The sequence below is a fragment of the Heterocephalus glaber genome, unplaced genomic scaffold (genome assembly GCF_053883595.1).
Source record: "Heterocephalus glaber isolate CG9 unplaced genomic scaffold, H.glaber_assembly_v1.0 deba00001481, whole genome shotgun sequence".
NCBI lineage: Eukaryota > Metazoa > Chordata > Mammalia > Rodentia > Bathyergidae > Heterocephalus > Heterocephalus glaber.
Genome location: NW_028258317.1, coordinates 45,097,820 through 45,117,789, shown reverse-complemented (window position 1 = coordinate 45,117,789; position 19,970 = coordinate 45,097,820). Strand labels below are relative to the sequence as shown.

General features: G+C 40.9%; 1 protein-coding gene across 4 annotated transcripts in view; it reads left to right on the top strand.

The window, feature by feature from the left end:
- The first annotated feature begins 4,855 nt into the window (after nucleotides 1-4,855).
- The window catches only part of Uhrf2 (ubiquitin like with PHD and ring finger domains 2), an 89,331-nt gene continuing 74,216 nt past the window's right edge, over nucleotides 4,856-19,970 (top strand). The window contains exons 1-2 of one of the 4 annotated variants that reach the window (XM_087183469.1): nucleotides 4,856-5,333; nucleotides 10,707-10,940. In XM_087183469.1, the coding sequence (XP_087039595.1) occupies nucleotides 5,181-5,333; nucleotides 10,707-10,940 (387 nt within the window). In that variant the 5' untranslated portion in view covers nucleotides 4,856-5,180. Of the gene's footprint in view, nucleotides 5,334-10,706; nucleotides 10,941-19,970 lie in introns of those variants that run through there. The other 3 variants (XM_004838262.3, XM_021252808.2, XM_087183471.1) reach the window with 3 other exon arrangements.

Here is a 19,970-nt window from a genome sequence, read left to right as displayed (position 1 = left end):
GGAGCAGTGAGATGGTGCCTCAGAAGCCCCTCCCTCTGGGCTGGGAGCAGTGGGAGGGATGGTGGCCTGGAAGCCCCTTCCTCTGGGCCAGGAATAACAGGACAGAAGGTGGCCCAAAAGCCCTTTCCTCTGGGCTGGGAGCAGCGGGAGGGATGGTGGCCCAGAAGGCCCCTTCCTCTGGACCAGGAGCAGCAGGACAGAAGGTGGCCCAAAAGCCCTTTCCTCTGGGCTGGGAGCAGTTGGAGGGATGGTGACTGGGAAGCCCCTTCCTCTGGACCAGGAGCAGTCGGATGGTGGCTCAGAAGCCCCTACCTCTGGGCCGGGAGCTGCGGGACGCAGTACCTTGGTCTGGTGGTCTGGTGTCCTCTGCGTCTTTGTAGCGTGGGACCAGGTGGCTCTTTTTTTCTTTTTTTGTACTGGAGATTGAACCCAGGGCCTTCACACTGAGTTATATCCCCAGACCATTTTTATTTTTTATTTTAGACAAGAATTTGCTAAATTGCTAAGTTACCCGGCTGGGTTAAACTTGTGATCCTCCTGCCTCAGCCTCTCAGAATGCTAGGATCAAGGGGTGCACCACCACATCCAGCTACTCTCTCTTTAAAAATGTCTTGCCTCCTTTTATTACCCCACTTTTCATGATCTCAGAAAGCTGAATAAAAATATATTTTGGCTATCTTTTTAAAATTACACACATGGAATATTTTTAATATGTAAAAAATCCAATAGGTCTTATTCTTTATTTTCTCATTCATATGTCCCTTTTGACTACTAAAGAACCTAAACCACACCATAAGCCAAACTCTCTTCCTCACCTTCCCCACTCCTGCCTCACCTGAAGGGGTTAGTCCCCCATACTTCACTACTGATGGCCTGTGAATTCCAGACTCACCCTCTTTCTATTCCTCACTACTTGGTTCTAGTTACATTCGGCTTTAGGGCAGAAGTGCTGTAGGTAAAGCTCTGCTATTTACTGCCTTCTCTCAGTTCTTTAATAACTAATGAGACTGTGAAAAGGGTAATATACTTTTCTGAAAAATTGGGGAAAAGGTAGAGTGAATTACAATATAAGAAAAAGCATAGAACTGGGAGGTATGGGTCCAAGGTAAAAGCCTTTCAAAAAGGTCTGCTTGGGTGAGCACCATAATTTTTAGACTTGTTCCTACCTTCTTCAAAGTTCACTGTGCTGCCAAGACCCCCCACTCTTCATAGAGTGATCACACACACACACCTTGCCATCGTAGAAATAGCCTATTCCCTATCACAGGACTGATGTACTTCTTCATCAGGCTCTGTGCCTCATCTTCCAGGGCAATTCGCCTGAAGCTGAACATTTCCCCCAAATTTCATGGTTGTAGTCTAGAAAAAGTGCATAAAAGCTTCAGCAGAATAGTTTCAGATTTTGAGACTCAAAGTATACACTCTTTCATCAAACCTTTGCTAATGGAGAAAGAAACTATACTTTCTCTTCCTGTGTGGATCTAGTTGAAAACACAGCTGCACACACACACAAGCACACATGAATTATATATGCACACATAGCACATACACGATACATGCCCTTCTGTACATGTACAAATGCATGAACATCCATGTGCATGAATACACACTACCATACCTTTCCAAACCAAGAACAATCAAGTTTTCTTCAATATCCTTAAATGCAAAGCCTGTAGTGGGTTTTTTTTGTGTGTTGTTATTATACTGGGGATTTATAGGTATGTACCACTACACCCAGCTATAACCTGTAAATTTTATTTTACTTTTATTTTTTTGTTTTTTTGAGACAGGGTCTCACTTTGCAGTGCAGGCTGATCTTGAATTCACTATGTAGTCCATCCAGGCTGGCCTCAAACTTGTGGCAATCCTTCTGCCTCAGCCTTCCAAGTGCTGAGATTACAGGCATTCGCCACCATGCCTGGCTATATTTTGTAGATTTTAAATTTAGCTCTTCTTATCTTTGATCAAATCAAATTTTTTTTTTTTGGTACCAGGAATCAAAGGTCCTTGTGCTTGTGAGGCAAGAGGCAGAACCACTGAGCTAAATCCCCGGCCCAACCGAATCAAATTCTTACCCTGAACTAATCTCTGAAAGAGGGAAGAAGAATGCACCTCCTTTTTATTTATTTATTTATTTTTTCTGGAACTGGGAATTGAACTCAGGACCTTGCACTTGGCAGTCAGGCGCCAAGCCACTGACCTACATCCTTGGCCCTAGCTCTTCCTTTTTATTATCTCTATACAGATCAATCCTGAGACCAGGGATAGAATTTAGTTTTTCATTTATTCATCATCAGAAACTTAAAAGCCTGCTTTTTCTAAGAAGGACCTCTATATAATCATGTAACTATAGGCATATATCAACCTTTACTATTTAAAGTGAACACATAAGTGTATATAGTTCAAGAAATTTTTGCATATATATCCCTATGGCCACTGGTATTATTTCCCTTAGAATATTATCATCACTCAGGAGATTCTCTTGTGCCTTTTCCAGCTGATACCATTTTCCCCAAGTCTCCAAAGTTTTAACTGTTCCATTAAAGCCTCACCATATTTAGGTAGCATAAATCTCACAGGACTGAATACAAGTCATGATCAATCCCTCTCTCAGAGCTTTTCTATTTTAATATCTTGGACTTGTATTTTCAACCATAAAGACATCTCCAATCTAGGAACTGTATATTTTGGATGCATTTCAAATACGACACATCGATCCCTGGGACCAAAACACCAAAACCAAACAACACAACACAAATTGAACTCAATGAATTTCTCCAGTTTGCTTCCTCTAATACTGTTGTTGAGTATCATATACCCAGCCCATCCAAGTCTCCTAGACACTTGAGAATTATTGTAAACATTTTCCTCATTCCTTACATCCAAATATACTACAAGTCTTTAGAAGTTCAATTTCCCAAACTATTCCAGAATACATCCTTTCCTCTTCTACTTACTGCCACTAATTTCAGCCACCTGGACACAATTGCCTCTCAGCCAAGCTTTCAGTCAACAATCTCTTTTCCACATCTTTTGGTCCTTTACTTTCTCCCTAAGGCATCCTTCTGTACTCCTCTTGCCCTCTTCCCAAATAGTAGTCCTTTAATCACATCAATGCACTCTTTAAAAAAAAAATTGTTTCTCCCTGAGGCTTACAGAACTCTATGGCTTTGAATGCTAATTTTCACACTCAGGCCCCTCTCGATTTAATCAACTTCTGATATGCAATCTTTTCTGAAAGAAGAGAAATACATACTGTATGAATTTTCTGTCTTTTAAGCATTCCCTCTTCTTTGGGCATTCTCTGCTTATCTAAATCTTCATAACAATAGCAGTAAAATACTTTATTGTGTACTACTCTGGAATGAGCACTAAGCTAAGCACTTTATATTCATTAAGTGTTATAAGCACTCTTACAAGGAGGAAATTGAAACACGAAATTTGTCCAAGATCATACTTTAAATAAGCAGCAACACTAGGATTACAATTCTGGTCAGTCTCAATCTGTAAACTGAACAGATTTACACACGGCGGCCGATTACAGTATACCATCTCAGGCCATGTATACCTATCTCTAAGCTCTCTAGTCCCCCTTTTCATGTCTCTAACAGAGGCTCTCACCACCATTAGACTGGTTAGCATTAAAATATTCAATTTTTTGCTAAATATTAGCAAAATTCTCTGAGCACGGAACCGGAAAAAGAAGTTACACCGCCACAAGGACATAATAACCTTATAATTGCAAATAGGTATCAGTTTTGGGGGGCAGATCAGAAATGTGCTTTAGGTGTATCTATCATTCATTTACATATGTAATAAATAGTATTTGATTTAGTTACATCTGAGAAGACAGGCTGAGTTATAGTTTCCAGCTGAATGTGAAATTTTCGGCAAGGGCAGAGGCTTAAATTATGTATGTATATTGCATTTCTTCTATTCCTGCGTTGAGCCATCTTTTTCTTTTTTTAATAGAATGATACTATTGACCTTGTCTGTGTAATTACAGTATTTGAACATTACTACAAAAATGCTGCTCTACCTTTATGGACCCAATTAAGCACGGGCCTGAACATTCAAGTCAGGTACGTGTTTCGTTTGCTTTGGTACGCTTTCTCCTTTCTTACGAAGGCTTACTTTTCTTTTAAACAGGCCCCATGTTAGGGAGTGCTAGGCTGGGCTATCTCCCAGACTATCTCCACGGTTGGGTCCTTCGAGTCCTTCTCGGAAGTGTGGGCTCCGCAGAGTTTAAGACGGTTTTCCGTAAACCCGCCGGCCCTTAGGCCCAGGGCAGCGGTCATGCAGAAGGCGGCGAGCGGAAACGGCCAGGGTCGAGGCCTCCTCCGCGGGAGGACCCGGTGGCCTCCACTTGGCCCAGCGGCGGGAACCTCCGCGCGAAGGCAGCAGTTGGGCCGCGCGGGAAACGCGCTGCGGAGCGGGAGTCCCGGGCCTGCCCCGGGTGACCCATCGCCAGGCCTCGTGGCGGGGCGGAGTGTGCTTGTTTCCTGCCGAGCTTCTTCAGAAACGCAGCCCGTGCCTCCTCTCTCACAAGCCGCCTCCGGTTTACGTATTTTTGATGTGTTTTTGAGACCTGAGAGCCGGGGCTAGGCTAGGCCTCAGGAGCCACCCGCCTCCATTCTTAAGACTAGGTCGTAAAAAGGCAACCGCCGTGGGAAACCCCATAACGGCCCGCGACCCGAGGGCGAGAGGGGCGGGCCAAGGCCCGAAGCAGGCGGCTAGGCGAGTAACGGCTCTCGGCGACCCCGCCCGGCGTCCCGCCCTCTTCGCGCCTTCCTATTTTAGCTTCCTAGAGTCTAACCACCTTCCTCTTTAAGGCGGGGCCCCGCGTGGATCTCGCGAGATCAGGCTTGGCGCCGTGACCTCCATGTGGGAGCTACTGCTCTATAAGTAAACACTCCGCGCCGCCTATACTTGGCTCCTTCCTATTTGTGAGGAGATACTGCGCTTCGGACTGGTTCCGATTTCCTCTATTTCTCCACGGGGCTGGGCAGGCGCGCGCGGCTTGGGAGGCGCCGCGGCCGCCTGTCGCCCGGGGTCCGGCGGGTCTCCCCTCACCGTACTCGCACTCGCCTGTCCGCCGCGGAGAGCGGGGCCGCCGGGGCGCGGCGTCCCGAGCGAGCGCAGGGGGAGACAAAGGGAGCCGGGCCCTCTCTCCAGCCGAGATGTGGATCCAGGTTCGCACCATCGACGGCTCCCAGACACGCACCATCGAGGATGTTTCTCGCAAAGCCACGATCGAGGAATTGCGTGAGCGGGTTTGGGCGCTGTTCGACGTGCGGCCCGAGTGCCAGCGCCTCTTCTACCGAGGCAAGCAGGTGAGGCGGGCCCGGGGCTGAGCAGCCGGATGCACCGGGCGCGGGGGCTCGAGGGTGGGCAGTCCCCGAGGCGCAGGGTGCGGGCCGGGCCTGCGAGGCGGGGACCGGGGACCCACCAGCTCCGACCACAGGTGCGCCTAGAAGGCTCGCAGGCGAGGGCGGCTGGGACACAGTGTTCGCCGTGGATTGTTCCTAGCGGAGCGCCGGCTGCGGCCACAGCCTTCGAGGGCCCAGTGCTCCCTGCTTCCCGCGCTCAGCGGAGCCGGGGACGCGGAGGGTGGGGAAGGCGGCGGACGCTGGCGGCCATGCCACGGCGCGGGAGGGGCGCGCTGGCGCTGGGCTCCGCGCTCCTGGCCCAGGGCTCCGATGCTTCCGTGGCCGTGCGGCGCCCCTGGCTCCCGGATAGCAAATGGAAACTCGGGCATTGGTGTCCGGCGCGACAACCGTAGCCCTGTCACCTCACTGTGGAAGGATCTGCAGACGCTGAAGATCCGAGGGATTCCAGAACGTTTGGTCCCCTCCATGAGCGCCTCTACTGGGTTTGAAATCTGTCTTGGGCGAGGTTAGAGACCTGGGCGTAAGGAGTTGTTGATTGCAACCTGGAGCTGGGTTTAAAAAAGCCTAGCATGTAGGTCCATGGATTTTTAGTTCCAGAGTGTTTTCCTTACTCCTCACCTTACAGTATTTCCCGCTTTCAACCTTTTAACACCACTACTGTAGCATAGCCAGTGGTAACTTGAAAGCTGAAGTTGCTTTTGGCCGTGAGGGGTTTGTGGGAGTCTCTTGTAGTTACACGGTAAAGACCAGTCTAAGAATTCCTATCCCGCAAGTATCTTACAGTCTGTACCTAGACCCCCAAACTCATATTTTTCTTGTTTCTGTCTTTTTGTCGTCGTTATTAATCCACCGAAAAAGTCGGCTTTCTACAGTTGATAGACCACAGTTCGGCTCCAGTTCTGAGGTTTGAAATAAATGCAATTCTTTTTGGTGTGGCAGTAGTTTACAAGTCACAAAAGCTTTGGAAGAAAGTTTTCTCCCTTCAAGTATTACCTTTTCAAGAGTGTGTGGACATTTCAGAATAGGTAACAAATTATGCTCTGAGAAAGAGTACCACAAGGAATTTTTTTTATTGCATTGCTGGGGATTGAACTGAGGGCCTTCATACTAGCTACATCCCCGCCCCTCTTTGAAATAGATTCTTGCTAAGTCAGTAAATTGCTCAGGCTGGAGTGGAATTTTCGATCCTCCTGCCTCAGCCTCAGACTCAGAATACTAGGATTACAGGCATGCCACCAGGACCCCGGTAATCTTTTTTTTGTTTGTCTTGGGTTTTTTTCCTATTAAATGTTTTAGTGTTTTTGTCTGGTGTTCATGGCTTGTTTTATACTGATTTCTTGATGTTTGTGATTTATGTATGTAAAAATGTACCTTTATTAAATACAGTGGGCCCTTGACTTACTAAAGCCATTAGTTCCTGAGGGCTGGCCGTAACTCAAGTTGGTTGTAAGTCAATACAGCTGAGACCTGGATTTACCCTGGGTACTTGCTGTAGATAACAAGAGGCAGGTGAATCTTCCATTAACCTAATTAACCCAAGTTATTTGTATGTCGGGCTGGTCTTCTAACTTGAGAGTGCACTGTACTATGTAGCTTTGAATTGCTGTATCTCAAGTGGCTGATGACTTTTTTCCTTTCAGTCACAAGTACACGTAATCCAATTTTGTGATTTTTCATTTTGTAGCTAGGGACATATGATTTCCTGGGATACTAAAGCGACTTCAGTCCCAGAGGTAGAAATGAAGGATGAGAATGTGTTCCTAGGCAGCACTCTAAAATCTAATCATCGAATATGGACATGGCTGCCTTGAAGAAAAGTTAGGATTTGGGTTAAACTCAGAAAAACAGATTTCCAGCAAAAGCAGGAAGATTCTGGTTTCAGATTCTGGGAAAAACTTTTAAGTATAACAACCTTTGTACTTCTTCTCCCAGTACAGTTGATAATTCACTACTTTGATTTTTTTTTCAGCCCAGTGATAAACCAGTGGGCATGAGGAATAGATCTTTGCCGCCAGCCATTGACTTGGAAAAAGAAAAGGAAGACACTGCTTCCAGCTGTGTTCACTTCCTTATGAACTGACAAATAGCCAGTGCTATCTCCATTTCTCCACGTAAAGTGTAATGTGCCTGTAGCAGGCAGCTACTAGTTTGGCATCACAGGGCTGTCTCCATCTTGTAAATGCCTTTGCTCATTAGAAAAAAGGCACCCATTTTCCAAAACATTTTATTGCCACATTCTGAAAAATCTCATAAACCAAATTTATATGTAAGAGTAGTCCCAGCTGCTCTGGAAGGCTGAGACAGGAGGATCTCTTGAGCCTAGGAGTTCAGACCAGTCTGGGCAACTTAGACCTTGTCTCAAAAAATAAATGAAAAATTACAGTATATCAATTTGTACCCTTCCTCATTTATTATGTCTGCTGCTTTTAATCTTTTATGTATCAGACTCGGAAATTTTTTATGGATGCTTAGCACACCTCAAAGTTGCAAGTACATAGTTGAATTTAATAAGACCCCACTGAAGATTCTGATAAACATCAGAATTTTAAAATGAATGTTGAGTGGTTGGTCACGTACTAATTTGTTACTCTTTGAAGTATCCTTCCTGGCTTTGTAGGATCGGCAGTATTAGCTTTGCATAGGTGCCTCATAATGGGTCTATGGAAGCAGAATCGGCATCCGTATTTTGACAAGGTTTTCAAGTGGTCTGTATGCAAATTAAAGAATCTATGTTATAACTACATTTTTGAGAGTCAAAATAGCAGGTAGCAAGTCAGTACTGTGAGAGTGGGGTAACCTGGTTTGATCATTCTTAATCTAGAAGGTTAAGTTTGAGGCGCTGTGGGATTGGGTCTTTAGAGAAGACAAATGCTGGTAGATCTCTAAAGCTTTTGAGAATCTAGAGAGAGCTCTTACTACTTTGCAAGTATTACTTCTCCTTTCTCTTTCTTCCCTTGCCATTAGCCTAGTCTTAAATAGATTATAGATGTGGATCCTGAACCACAGTTTGAGAAAAACTGAGTAATTGCCTTTTGCCTGCATACTTTTTCACATGGAGTGAAAAGTAAAAGTATTTGCCCATTTAAAAGAACATGTATGTATGCTTGTATATTATGTATGATGTGAAAGATACACAAACATTGTTATGCTCTTTGTGTCTTTTGTCATCTCTAGTTTCTTGGGAATGACTTTCCCCTCTGCCTTTTTTGAATGCTGAACTTTGTTTTTTCTTCCTACTTTTCCCTTGTGTCATTGTTGCAGTTCTTCCTGTTTTCTGCGATTTCTTTCAACCCAGTAGAAAGTTAAGTGCAGTCTGACAAAGTCCTAACCCTGCTTTACTAGAATTGAATATCCTACATCCCTAAATTCTAATATGGTTCTCATTTACTTCTGTGAAACATTGATGGATTATAGTTACATACCTGAAGCTCATAGGTGTTTGTAATTTCTAGATGTTCTCATCCCTTTCTCCCCAGTCAGCATAATTTGACAGATAATTTGGAACCTATAGTTGCATTAGATACAGAACTTCAATCCTCTTCAAGTAAAGTATTCCAGCACTCTTCAGTAGCTAAGCTATCCACTATTTGTGAGGCTTGGCAGAATAAAGCTGTGAGGAACTTGATATGTAATGGGTAATAATGACTGTTGAAGAAAGACTGGAAGAATACCTATGAATTAAGGATAAATAGGTAATCGAGGGAAGAAGTCTGTCACAGCAAACATGAAGAAAGGTAGTTATAGCTTTTATTATCCACCTGAAATAAAAATCCCTGATTTAGTACAGTAATAAGCTTATTTTTTATTATAATTGCTATGTTAATTATTAAGGGATAGACTATTTTTCTTTAACTTCTCAAATATCTTATTGTGTTAGGGAGTTGTGAATGGGGATAAACATTAGATGTAAAGAGGGGGAAATGAGCAGTGTTTTATTGGTCCTGGGTCAGGGGAAATGCATAATCAGAACTTTAAAGAGCTTAGTTTTCTTGTTTCATTGTATCATTGAAATAACCAACTAAATTATTTTAAAGACACATAGTAGAGATTTACTTTCCTAGGGTTATCTTAACAAAGTATCAAAACCCCGGGCAGTTTAAAACCACAGAAATTTGTTTTAGTTCTAGAGGTTGGAATTCCAGGTGTCATTCAGCAGGGATGAGCTTTCCAATGACTAGGGGAGAATACTTCCATTTATGCTGCTGTGTTTGCAGGAAATCTTGATTCTTAGTTTGAGGATGTATCACTGTAGTCACATGGCCTCCTTTCCCTGTATATCTTCATTGTGGCTTCCTGTTGTATCTGTTTCTGTCCGTATTTCTTTTTTAAAGTCATTGGATTAGAGGCTTGCCCTAATGACCTCATTTTAACTTAATTAGTCCTTTAAAGACCCTATCTCTAAATAGGGTACATTCTGAGGTACTGGAATTAGGACTTTAGGATATAGATTTTGGGAGGGCACAACTCAGCCTATAACAATAGATTTTGCATTTCTTTGGTCAAAAGTATTCCTTGATACCTCTAAATATGCCCTCATTCCAAATAAGACTACTTCTGAGGTACTTTTTACATTTTTTTAAGGGCTGGGGGATTAAATCCAGAGTTTTTTGAGTGTTGACCAGGTGCTTTCCCACTGAGCTACACCTTTAGTCCACTGAGGTACTCTAGTTTAAGACTTCAGCATACCTTTTGGGGAGACAGTTTGACCTATGACCCTTTAAAAATATGGGGAAGTTACAAGATTATTTGTTTACTATTCATTCCAGAAGTTTTCATGATAAGACTTGATAATCTTTGCAGAAAGATAGAAATGGAGAACTTTAGGCAAGTGGAATGTAGCTATATAGCATAAACAGTAATAGTTATCCTTGCTTGATTTCTTTTTCAGCTCGATTTTTAAAACAATCAGTGCTTCAGAAAGATAAAGTATTTGACTTAATGACTTTATGAACTCCAAGTCTTAAAACTTTCAAAGTTCACCCTTTCCCTCTCTTACAGTGGATTCATTGTTTATTAAAATAAATAAAATTTGATGAGAAGTTAAACCTATTTTCTGGCTAGGTCATGAGGTCACAGCAGCAATGATACACTTTTTTTTTAATGGTTCACAGAGTAGCTTATGCAGTGGTTCTTAAAATTTATTGGGGTTCCGAGAGGATGCTAACATCAGAGGTCATAAAGTAAGAATGTGTTAAGATCACTAATTTGCAGTGCTATAAATTTTATTTTAATAGTTTGGCTTGGATGTTTGGATAACTAAAGATATAGAAAAGATAAATTTTGAGAGAAGCATTTCAATACCTTTTTTTTTTCTAGCTGGAAAATGGATATACCTTATTTGACTACGATGTTGGGCTGAATGATATAATTCAGTTATTAGTTCGTCCAGATCCTGATCTTCCTAGCACATCTAAACAGACTGATGTACAGATGAAACCCTGCTCTAATAGTCCACCTAAAGTAAAGAAAACTTCGAGGGTGGGGTCTGCAAGTCAGCCATCTACATCAGCTCGTGCTTGTCTCATTGATCCTGGCTTTGGACATTATAAGGTATGTTGTTTTCAGACTTGTTTGTTGTTAGAATACAGATGTCTGTTCACTTCTGGATGTTGTGAATAAGTAAACGTTGCCATTTGAAAATAAAGATTGGGATGTTAACTTGGTTTTTTGGCACCAGCGATCGAACTCGGGACCTTGCACTTTCGATGCAGGCAGCAGAACCACTGAGCTAAATCCCTGGCCCAGGATGTTAACTTTTAAAAGTAGACTTTAAAAATCTTTGAACTATATAAAAGTATAGATAAAATGTATATATATAGTTTAAAGAATAATAAACACCTGTGTAATTCGACCAAAATTAGCAGTGCTATTTGTGTATATTCTGGTACCCATGCTCAAGAATTTCTCTATAACTTTCTACCCAGGAATACAAGTATTGGTTGTCCACTCATAGGATACTGCCAAACTAAACTGCCATTTATTTCATTCCATTGGTCTGTTTATCCCTGAGCCCATATTGTTCTAAGTACTGTAGATTTAAATACTTTTTTGATATCTTCCTTCTGTCTCCCAAATTTCATTCTTCCTCAAGGGCATCCTGGTTTCTTGGCAGCTTGGAGAACTGATGTCTTTACAATATTGAGTCTTTTAATTCATGAACATGATAGACTGCTGCATTAATTTAAATCTTTGATATCTTAATGAGTGCTTTATATACCTTGCTTGGTTTACTCCTGGTAGCTTTGTTTCTGTTGCTTTTATAAAAGGTCATCTTTCAAAATAGTTTATTTGCTGATACATAGAAGTATACTCAAAGGCTTTTGAATCTAGCAACTATTTCAAATCCTACTTTAAGAAATTGAATGGCAGTTATGCTTCATCCTTTTTCTGTCTTTATTTTTTGAGATAGGGTCTTGGTATGTAGTTCAGGCTGGCTTTGAACTCACTATGTATCTCAGACAGGCCTTGAACTCATGGTAATACTCCTGCCTTAACCTCGAGAGTGATGGGATTCCAGGCATGTGCCACCAGGCCTGGAGCTTTTCTATCTTTATAATACTTTTTTTTCATCAGGTGGGATAAATTGGCACCTAGACTCTAGTTTTCAAAGCATTTTCAAGATTAAAAATTGGTAGGTAAAATGAATTATTTAAGAAAATGCAAATAGAGATACATTAATTTTGAATTTGTGGAAAAATGCAAACATCCATATGAACGGAAGAATTAAAAATAATGAGCTTTATCTCAAAAATAAAAACAAAACTACATTCATGAATTGTTTAAATCTGTAAGGAATAGATAATTTTGATGTTACCTAAGTTGACCCACAGCATAAAGAAGGGAGGACAGCTTCCTGTTGCTTTTTAAATTTAGTTTAACACTGATACTAAAACAGGAGAAAAGCACATGAGCATCACTCACGTTGATGAAAACCTGAGTTACAGTGAATAGGATTATGATTGTATGTCAAAATTAATACCTTTACCAAATATTGTTTGTCAGTGGAGGTAGTTCATTATTAGGGAATATTTTAGTATGATTTATTATTTTAATAAGCTAAAGAATAACTGCCTGATTTAAAATTTTTTCTCCATCTAAATACAAATTTGATTTTGTTTTGGGGGTAAAAAATATCCCTGGTAAGAGGAACAGATGAAATTGATGGAACAGATTAAACCATGCTTGGCAGCATGGGAAAAATGAAAAATGAAGCATTCCCATTGAACACAGGAGCCAGTCACAGAGCCAATTAATGCTGCTGTTATTTGACATCTTTTTGGAAGAGAAGGCAAAGTTACTTATGGATACCTGGGAAAGCTGGGAAAATGTTTTAAAACATTATGGACAATTAGGTAGTAATTTCAAAACTAATATTTTGATAATAGTTTTCTTGCTACAATCAGTAGTGGGGAAAATTTATAATAAAGAGAATACACAAACTAGACAGTGGTGGTGAACCTATGGCACACATGTTACTTGTTTTTAAGGCAAAAGATGTTATTGTATGAGTTTTTTCCTCTTCAGGTTTAATTGCGGTGTTGGCATTTTGTGATAAGTGGGTTTAGGCATCTCTTATAGATACCTGTACTGGCTTGTTTTTTTCTTGTTAATATAATACCACACACAAAAAAAATACAGTGCCACAGGTGGGGATAAGTTATAAGGAAAAGAGGTATATTTTGGTTCACTTCTGGTGGTCAAAGGGAGAGGGACTACATCTGGTAGTGACTTTTTTTTTTGCCAACAATCCCAAGATGGCATGGGGCAAGAGACAGGCAATGTGTGTGGGCTTTCTCTTTCTTACAAAGTGAGTCTACACATTATTTACTGCTATAGTGGGCATTGAACCCAGGGCCCTGCACATGATAGACAAATGGTCTACTACTGAACTACATTCTTGCCCTTTTTGTATTTTATTTTGAAATAGTCTTGTTAAGTTGCCTAGGCTGGCCTTGAACTTAGTCTTCTGCTTCAGCCTCCTGAGTAGCTGGTATTACAGGTGTGCATCACACCTGGCTCTATACATCCATTGTTTTTATTTTTGGTACCAGGGATTGAACTCTTGCCAGGAAGGCTCAGCACTGCTGAGCTACATTCTGGCCCTCATTGTTGATAGCACCTGCCCTAGTTTTTTTTTTTGTCCCGGAAATAGAACTCAGAACCTTGAGCTTGTGAGGCAGGCGTGGTGCCACTGCTAACTCCCTGGCCAAACCTGCCCTATTTTTAAGAGATGCAATTTAGTTATGTTGTCTAGGCAGGGCTCGAACTCCTGGGCTCGAGCATTCCTCCTGCCTCAGCCTCTTGAGTAGCTGGAACTAGAAGTGCATTATACCTGAGTTTCTACATTTTTAGTATGTCACAATGCAGATTAAACTCCAACACAAACTTCAGAAGGGACAAACCATATTCAAATCATATGTAATATTACCAGTACTCTACATTATTTTTTCCACGGTTACTTTTAAAATTTATTTTAGAGTTGTTTTAGATTTATAGTAAAATTGGGAAGATAGTAGTTTGCATATATCCTACACTCAGTGTCCTATTTATACCTTACATTAGTATGATGTTTGTTGTAACTAATGAACCATATTTCATTAGCTTTTATTTAGTGTCTTTTTTTCTATTCCAAAAGTCTCACCTAGGATATCATACTAGGATTTGTCACATTTCCTTAAGTTCGTCTTGGCTGTGACAATTTCATTTTCTTAGACTTGTTTTTATTTCCATGGAATCTTTGAGAATTGCTAAGGTATTTTAAAAAGTTTTTCCCTGTTAGGATTTAAGTATCATTTTCGACCTCATTAGATGAATTTATCTATTTGGGGGAGGAAGATTACAAAGGTGAAGTGCTGTTTTCATTGCGTCACGTTTAGGGCAAGTGCTATCAACATTCTGTTTGCTAAATATAACCTCCATCAGTAGGAGCTGAATGTTGCTAACACTGTTGTGAACCTCAGTCACCTGGCTGAGGTAGTGCTTGTCAAGTTTCTACGCAGTTACACCCCTCCCGTGCCCCATACTGTGCTCTTTGAGAGGAAGATAGCTGTGTGCAGCTCACATTTAAGGAGTAGGAAGTTACGTATTCACTGATTTGAGGGCAAAGTCTCCACAGAAAATTTGAAATTCTTCAGTATGGGAGATTTGTCTTTTCTCCATTTATTCAGTTATTTTTCTTGGTGTGGATTGATGCTCAAATTGTTCCAGTTTTGGCCTTTGGAAGCTTTGGGAGGCAGGCAGCGGAACCACTGAGCTAAATCCCCAGGCCTATACCTGATTCTTGTGTCCCTTCAACATATCCCCATTATTGTTGGCGACCCCCCCCCCCATTTTTTTCATTCTTTTGCTTGCTTGCTTGCTTGTTTTTGAGTCAGGGTTGCACTATGTAGTCTGGTCTGGCCTTGAACTCACCTGTCTCTGGCTGGCCTCACACCTGATCCTCCTGGCTCTGCCTCCCAAGTTCTGGGATTGCAGGAATGTGCCACAACTCCCATCCTACTCCTCTTTGGCAGTACTGGGAATTGAACCCAGGGCCTTTGCACTGAGCTACATTCCCTGGCCTTTGTTATTTTGAGACAGTCTCCATAAGTTGTCCAGGCTGAGTTTGAACTTGTGGTCCTCCTGCTTCAGGCTCAGCTGGGTGCCATGGTGCAAGCCTGTGTCCCAATAGCTCAGAGAAGCTGAAGCAGAAGGATTACTAGTTTGGGACCATCTTAGCCACTAATTTAGCAAGACTCTATATCAACATAAAGAGGGCTGCAAATGTAGCTCAGTACAAAGGCCCTAGATTGAATTCCTAGTACCACCGCCCAAAAAAAAAGAAAAGAGAAAAAGAAGCTTTGGGGTCATCTTATATATTTCTTGCCTTAGTCTCATAATGAACCATTTGTATAGGGTGCCCTGGTATTTTTAATTGGAGAGTGGTATTAGAAACTGAGATCTGGGTGGTAGGTGTGTTTCTTGCCCCTTGTTTCTAGGGTGTCAAGGGCCTTCAGCAATGCAAGGAAATATGTTTATATATACTAACCTAGCAAACTTCCATGCCTTCCTTCCCCAGTGTACTTCAAAGAAGCATCATGGCAAATTAGTTTCTTCAGTGGGTCTTTGCTTTTTATTAGTGTTTTGGCTGTCAACGCTTCTTGTTTTTAATGGTACTAGGAATTGAACACAGGGGTTCCTGCATGTCAGGTAGGCACTGTACCACTGAGCTACATCCCCAACCCTTTATTTCACATTGAGACAAGAGCTCACTAAATTGCACAGATCTGGCTTCAAGTTTGCGATCCTCTTGCCTCAGCCTCCTGACTACCTGGGATTACAGACATGTGTTGCTACATCTGTTTTTTTTCTTTTACTTAATAGTTATTATGCTTCATATTAATATATAGTATAGATGTTAAAGATTTTTAGCTTTATCAGCAAACCTGGTTTCAAGTTCCAGTTAAAATTCCTTCTTGGGGCTGGGGATTTAGCTCAGTGGTTCGCTGCCTGCCTTTCAAGCAAGGTCCTTAGTTCGGTCCCTGGTACGCCCCCCAGAAAAATTTCTTCTTAATTATATAAATTTACAAGTCAATTTTAGGTTAAGATTCCAATTCCTCATTTAGTAGCACATTAGAACCTGGCACTTAAATTCTAAAAAGGCTACTCTTATATAGTAATATTTTTTAAAAGCTGCATTTAACCTTTCTTGTTGGTTAAAGAGGCCAATATAGATTTATTTGCTTCTTTGTGAAGGTCAGTAGTTGCCTAAGTACATATTTGAAATTTTTACTAGTGGGTTTTCATCTAGAAATCCTTATTTCTGCATATTCATTCATTTCACGAATATATGGATATCTAGTACAATTTGTACTAGGTATTTGGGATAGAAAAGTAAACAATGTTACCCTCAGCCTTTTTGGAGCCTTATTTTTCAATTTAAATTTTTTTAATTAGTCATGTTTGCAGTACATAGTGATTACTTTCCTTGTGGGGAGTTGGTACATGGACATGACACTCTTAATTCTTTTTATGTCACCTCCCCCCTCCTTCCACCTCTTGGTCCCCTTCCCATTTGCAAAAGATCTACCTCCCTGTTTCGTATTAGATAATAGGGTTTATAGATTCTGGGTTTCTGATACTTAGGCTTATTAGCTTCTTAGTGAAACTAAAGACCACTTAGAAGCTACTGTTTTTCCCCAGGTACTAGGGATTGAACCCAGGGCATTATGGATGCAAGGCAAGTGCCCTACTACTCAGCTATATCCCCAGCTCTTTATTCTCACTGCATAGTTCAGGCTATCCTTGAGCCTGAAGCAATCCTCCTGCCTCAGCCTCCCAAGTGCTGGGATTACAGGCCTGTGCCACCACACCTAGCTATCATCCCCAACTCTTCACTTATTTTTTTAAATTTTGAGGCAGGATTGCCCTGGATTGCCCAAGCTAGCCTTGAAGTTGTGATCCTCCTATTTCTTCGTTATGAATAGCTGCTGCTACTTTTGAATTGAATTATTTTGAATTTCCTTTGAAGTTTCTTTATTTCTTATAGTACAAGTTTGTTTGACTAGTATATCAAAATTCCCTGTTCCTAGATTACTTAAAAATTGGGAAGTTTTCTCTTTATCTTGAGTTCTTGTGTAAGTCATTTTGCTTTGTAAAGACTTCCCTTTTAAAATCGTTTATGGGATTTTTTTTCTTTGGCAGTGGTTCTGAGGATTGAACCCTTATGCATGTTGAGCGTGTGCTGTACCACTGAACTGCGTGCCTAGCCTCAGATTTTCCTTATAAGTTGAAGTTTCTATAATTGTTTTCTATATGAACAGATATTTTTGGATTTTTCTTTCCTTTTGACTAAAATATCCTTTGGATCTCATAATGAGCAGCATACGAAAGGTAGATTTTTCAAATTAACTTGGCTGAAAACTGGCATAAGTGAACATTTAAATGATATATTACTATGAAGTTATTGATTATTCAGTATCATTTTTTCTTTTTGTTTTGAGATAGTCTCACTGTGTAGTCTGTGCTGGCCTTGAGCTTGTAGTCCAGGCTGGTCTTCAACTCGTGAGCATGCCTGAGCCTTTTGAGACCTGGAATTAGAGGCATGTACCACCACAGTTGGGTTTATTTTATTTTATTTTATTTGGTACCAGGTATTGAACTCAGGACCTTGTGTTTGTGAGGCAGGTGCAGTGCCACTGAGCTAAATCCCTGGCCCACAGTTGGCTTTTAGTATCTTCTTTTACTATGTGTGATAACTTTGAGCAATATTTCGTCAAGGACTTGAACCCAGGTTTGTCTACAGAGATGGAATTTTTTTTACTAATCAAATGTTTAGAAATATACTTGACATAGAGTAAACCCTCCAGTATTTGGTGTTTGATATTATTGTTTTGTTTTTTCATCCTTCCTTCTTGTGTCCCATGCTTGTTTTTTCCTTCATTCTTTTGTTTTTACTTTTCTTAAATATCACCTATTTGGAAGACTTTTCATCTGTGTGGCTATATCTGGTCTTTTTTTAAGGTTTCTTTTTAGTATGTTTGCAGTACATAATGATTACAATCCTTATGGGGAGTTGGTACAGGTACCTGACACATCTTTTTTTTTTATCTGCTTCCTCACCCCTTTCTCCCTTCCCTCCATCTCTTAATTCCCTTCCCATTTGAAAAAGATCTTATCTCCCTACTTCCTATTATCTTGTATTTTACACTTTATTTATATTTTGGGTTTCTCAAGAAACCATGATGTTTAAGGTTGTGTATCATTTATTTCATGTAACTTTACAGTCTCAAAATGCATCCATTTTCCTACACATAATTCAAGTTTATCATTTTTATGGCAGATTGTACTCCATTGCATATAAATACATTTTCTTTATCCATTCTCTGTTGGTGGACATATAGGCCACATTTAAGAGTTACGTGTTATAAATTGTGCTGCTGTGAACATGGGTATGCATGTATCACTATGATATGATGTCTCATATTGTTGGGAAGATACATAGAAGGGGAATAGTAGGTTGATATGAATAAATTCACCTCTTAACACATTCCCACTGGCTTGAACCACTCATGGTACATGCATGATTGTCCCATGCTGCCTGATGGGACAGTCAAGCCTGTACGGGGGTGGCTCAGAGCCACATGGCAGCGAGCCGTATGAATTTCAGCCCTGTAGTGAAAGTGTTAAGTGTAGATTCATGTGATTGGCTTTCCCCTCTTGACTCTTCAGCTCTGAACCAACCTCTCCATGTATTTTAAAATGTTGTATATTTTATGATGCTTTGACATCTTTCAGGGACCTTGGTGGCCGGGAAGAGATTGTCTTTCTTAGGGCTAGGTAATTCCTGGTTTTTTTGCTTTTGTTTGGTGCTAGGGATTAAAAGAGCTTTCTCATTTCTAGAGATAGTCAACAACTTGTCAAGTGAACCTGTCTTACATGTGCAGAGCAATCAGTTCTGAGTTGTGGTCCATCCACCTCCCTTGTCAAACTTTTATATACCAAGACAGTATTCCTCTGGCCCGATCATCCAGGACCTGGTACCAGACTAGAGACTACCCTATCTTAATCATTTTTAATAGCTGAGACGCAATACCCAGCACCTACAACTTAAAGGAGTTTATTTTGGTTCCTGTTTTCAGTCCATGGTCTGCCTACTCCAAGCAGAAATAGCATGGCTCATAGGAAGCAGAGAGAGATGGGAGGATCCTGGGAGGGAGCTGTACCCTTCCAGGCTGCTGCTGCTTCCAGCCAGGTCCCACCTGGCAATGGTGTGCTCAGTGGTAGAACTCACTAGTGGATGAATCCAATGACAAATACAGAACCGTTATGATACAGTCACTTTCCACATACATAAGAGCTTCGGGGACACCCCAGATCTAGACCAAAATGCACCTGTATAGCCCATAGCCCACCAGTATTATTCGAATTACCTAATCTTGACCTTTTTTCTGCAACCTGTCCTGCCTTTTCCATGGGAAACATAGTAAAGGTTCTTGACCATACTTTCTGTGGTTTCTTTGGCCTCCTGACAAACCTAATACTTCCCTATGTGGCCTTGCGTGCCCTTCTTTGGAATTGTTGGGCAGTTCTTTTTTCAGTGACATTACCCTCTCAATATTGTCTTTACCTCCTTAAGCAAAAATTCTGGATGCAGTCGAGACACTCCTATATATACATTGTTTACTTCTTTTGTCATGCTTGTCTGTTCATTTTTGCTGCTGTTACCTGGCTACTTCAGTTCTTAATTTTTGCTAGATGACTTAAGTTACTATGGTAATATACTGTTTTCATATGAATTACATGGGTTTAAATTTTTTTTTTTCTGAACTGCCATCAAAACCCAGGCTATATAAAAGAGTTTTGGTCTGTTATGTGCAGTTTTACCCATTTAAATTTGGCCATACTTAGTGTGTCCATATAGTATGTAAAAACTCTTATGCATTATTGTGAATAATTCACTGTAGTTAATAGGATAATAAAACTTGTACTGCTTGTTTCCAGTTATCATTGTGGATTTACTCCACTCCTTTATGAGTTAGTAAGTTTTCTCTGTGTGATATTTAAGCATTGACAGTATTTTTAGGTTGATTTTGGTTTCGC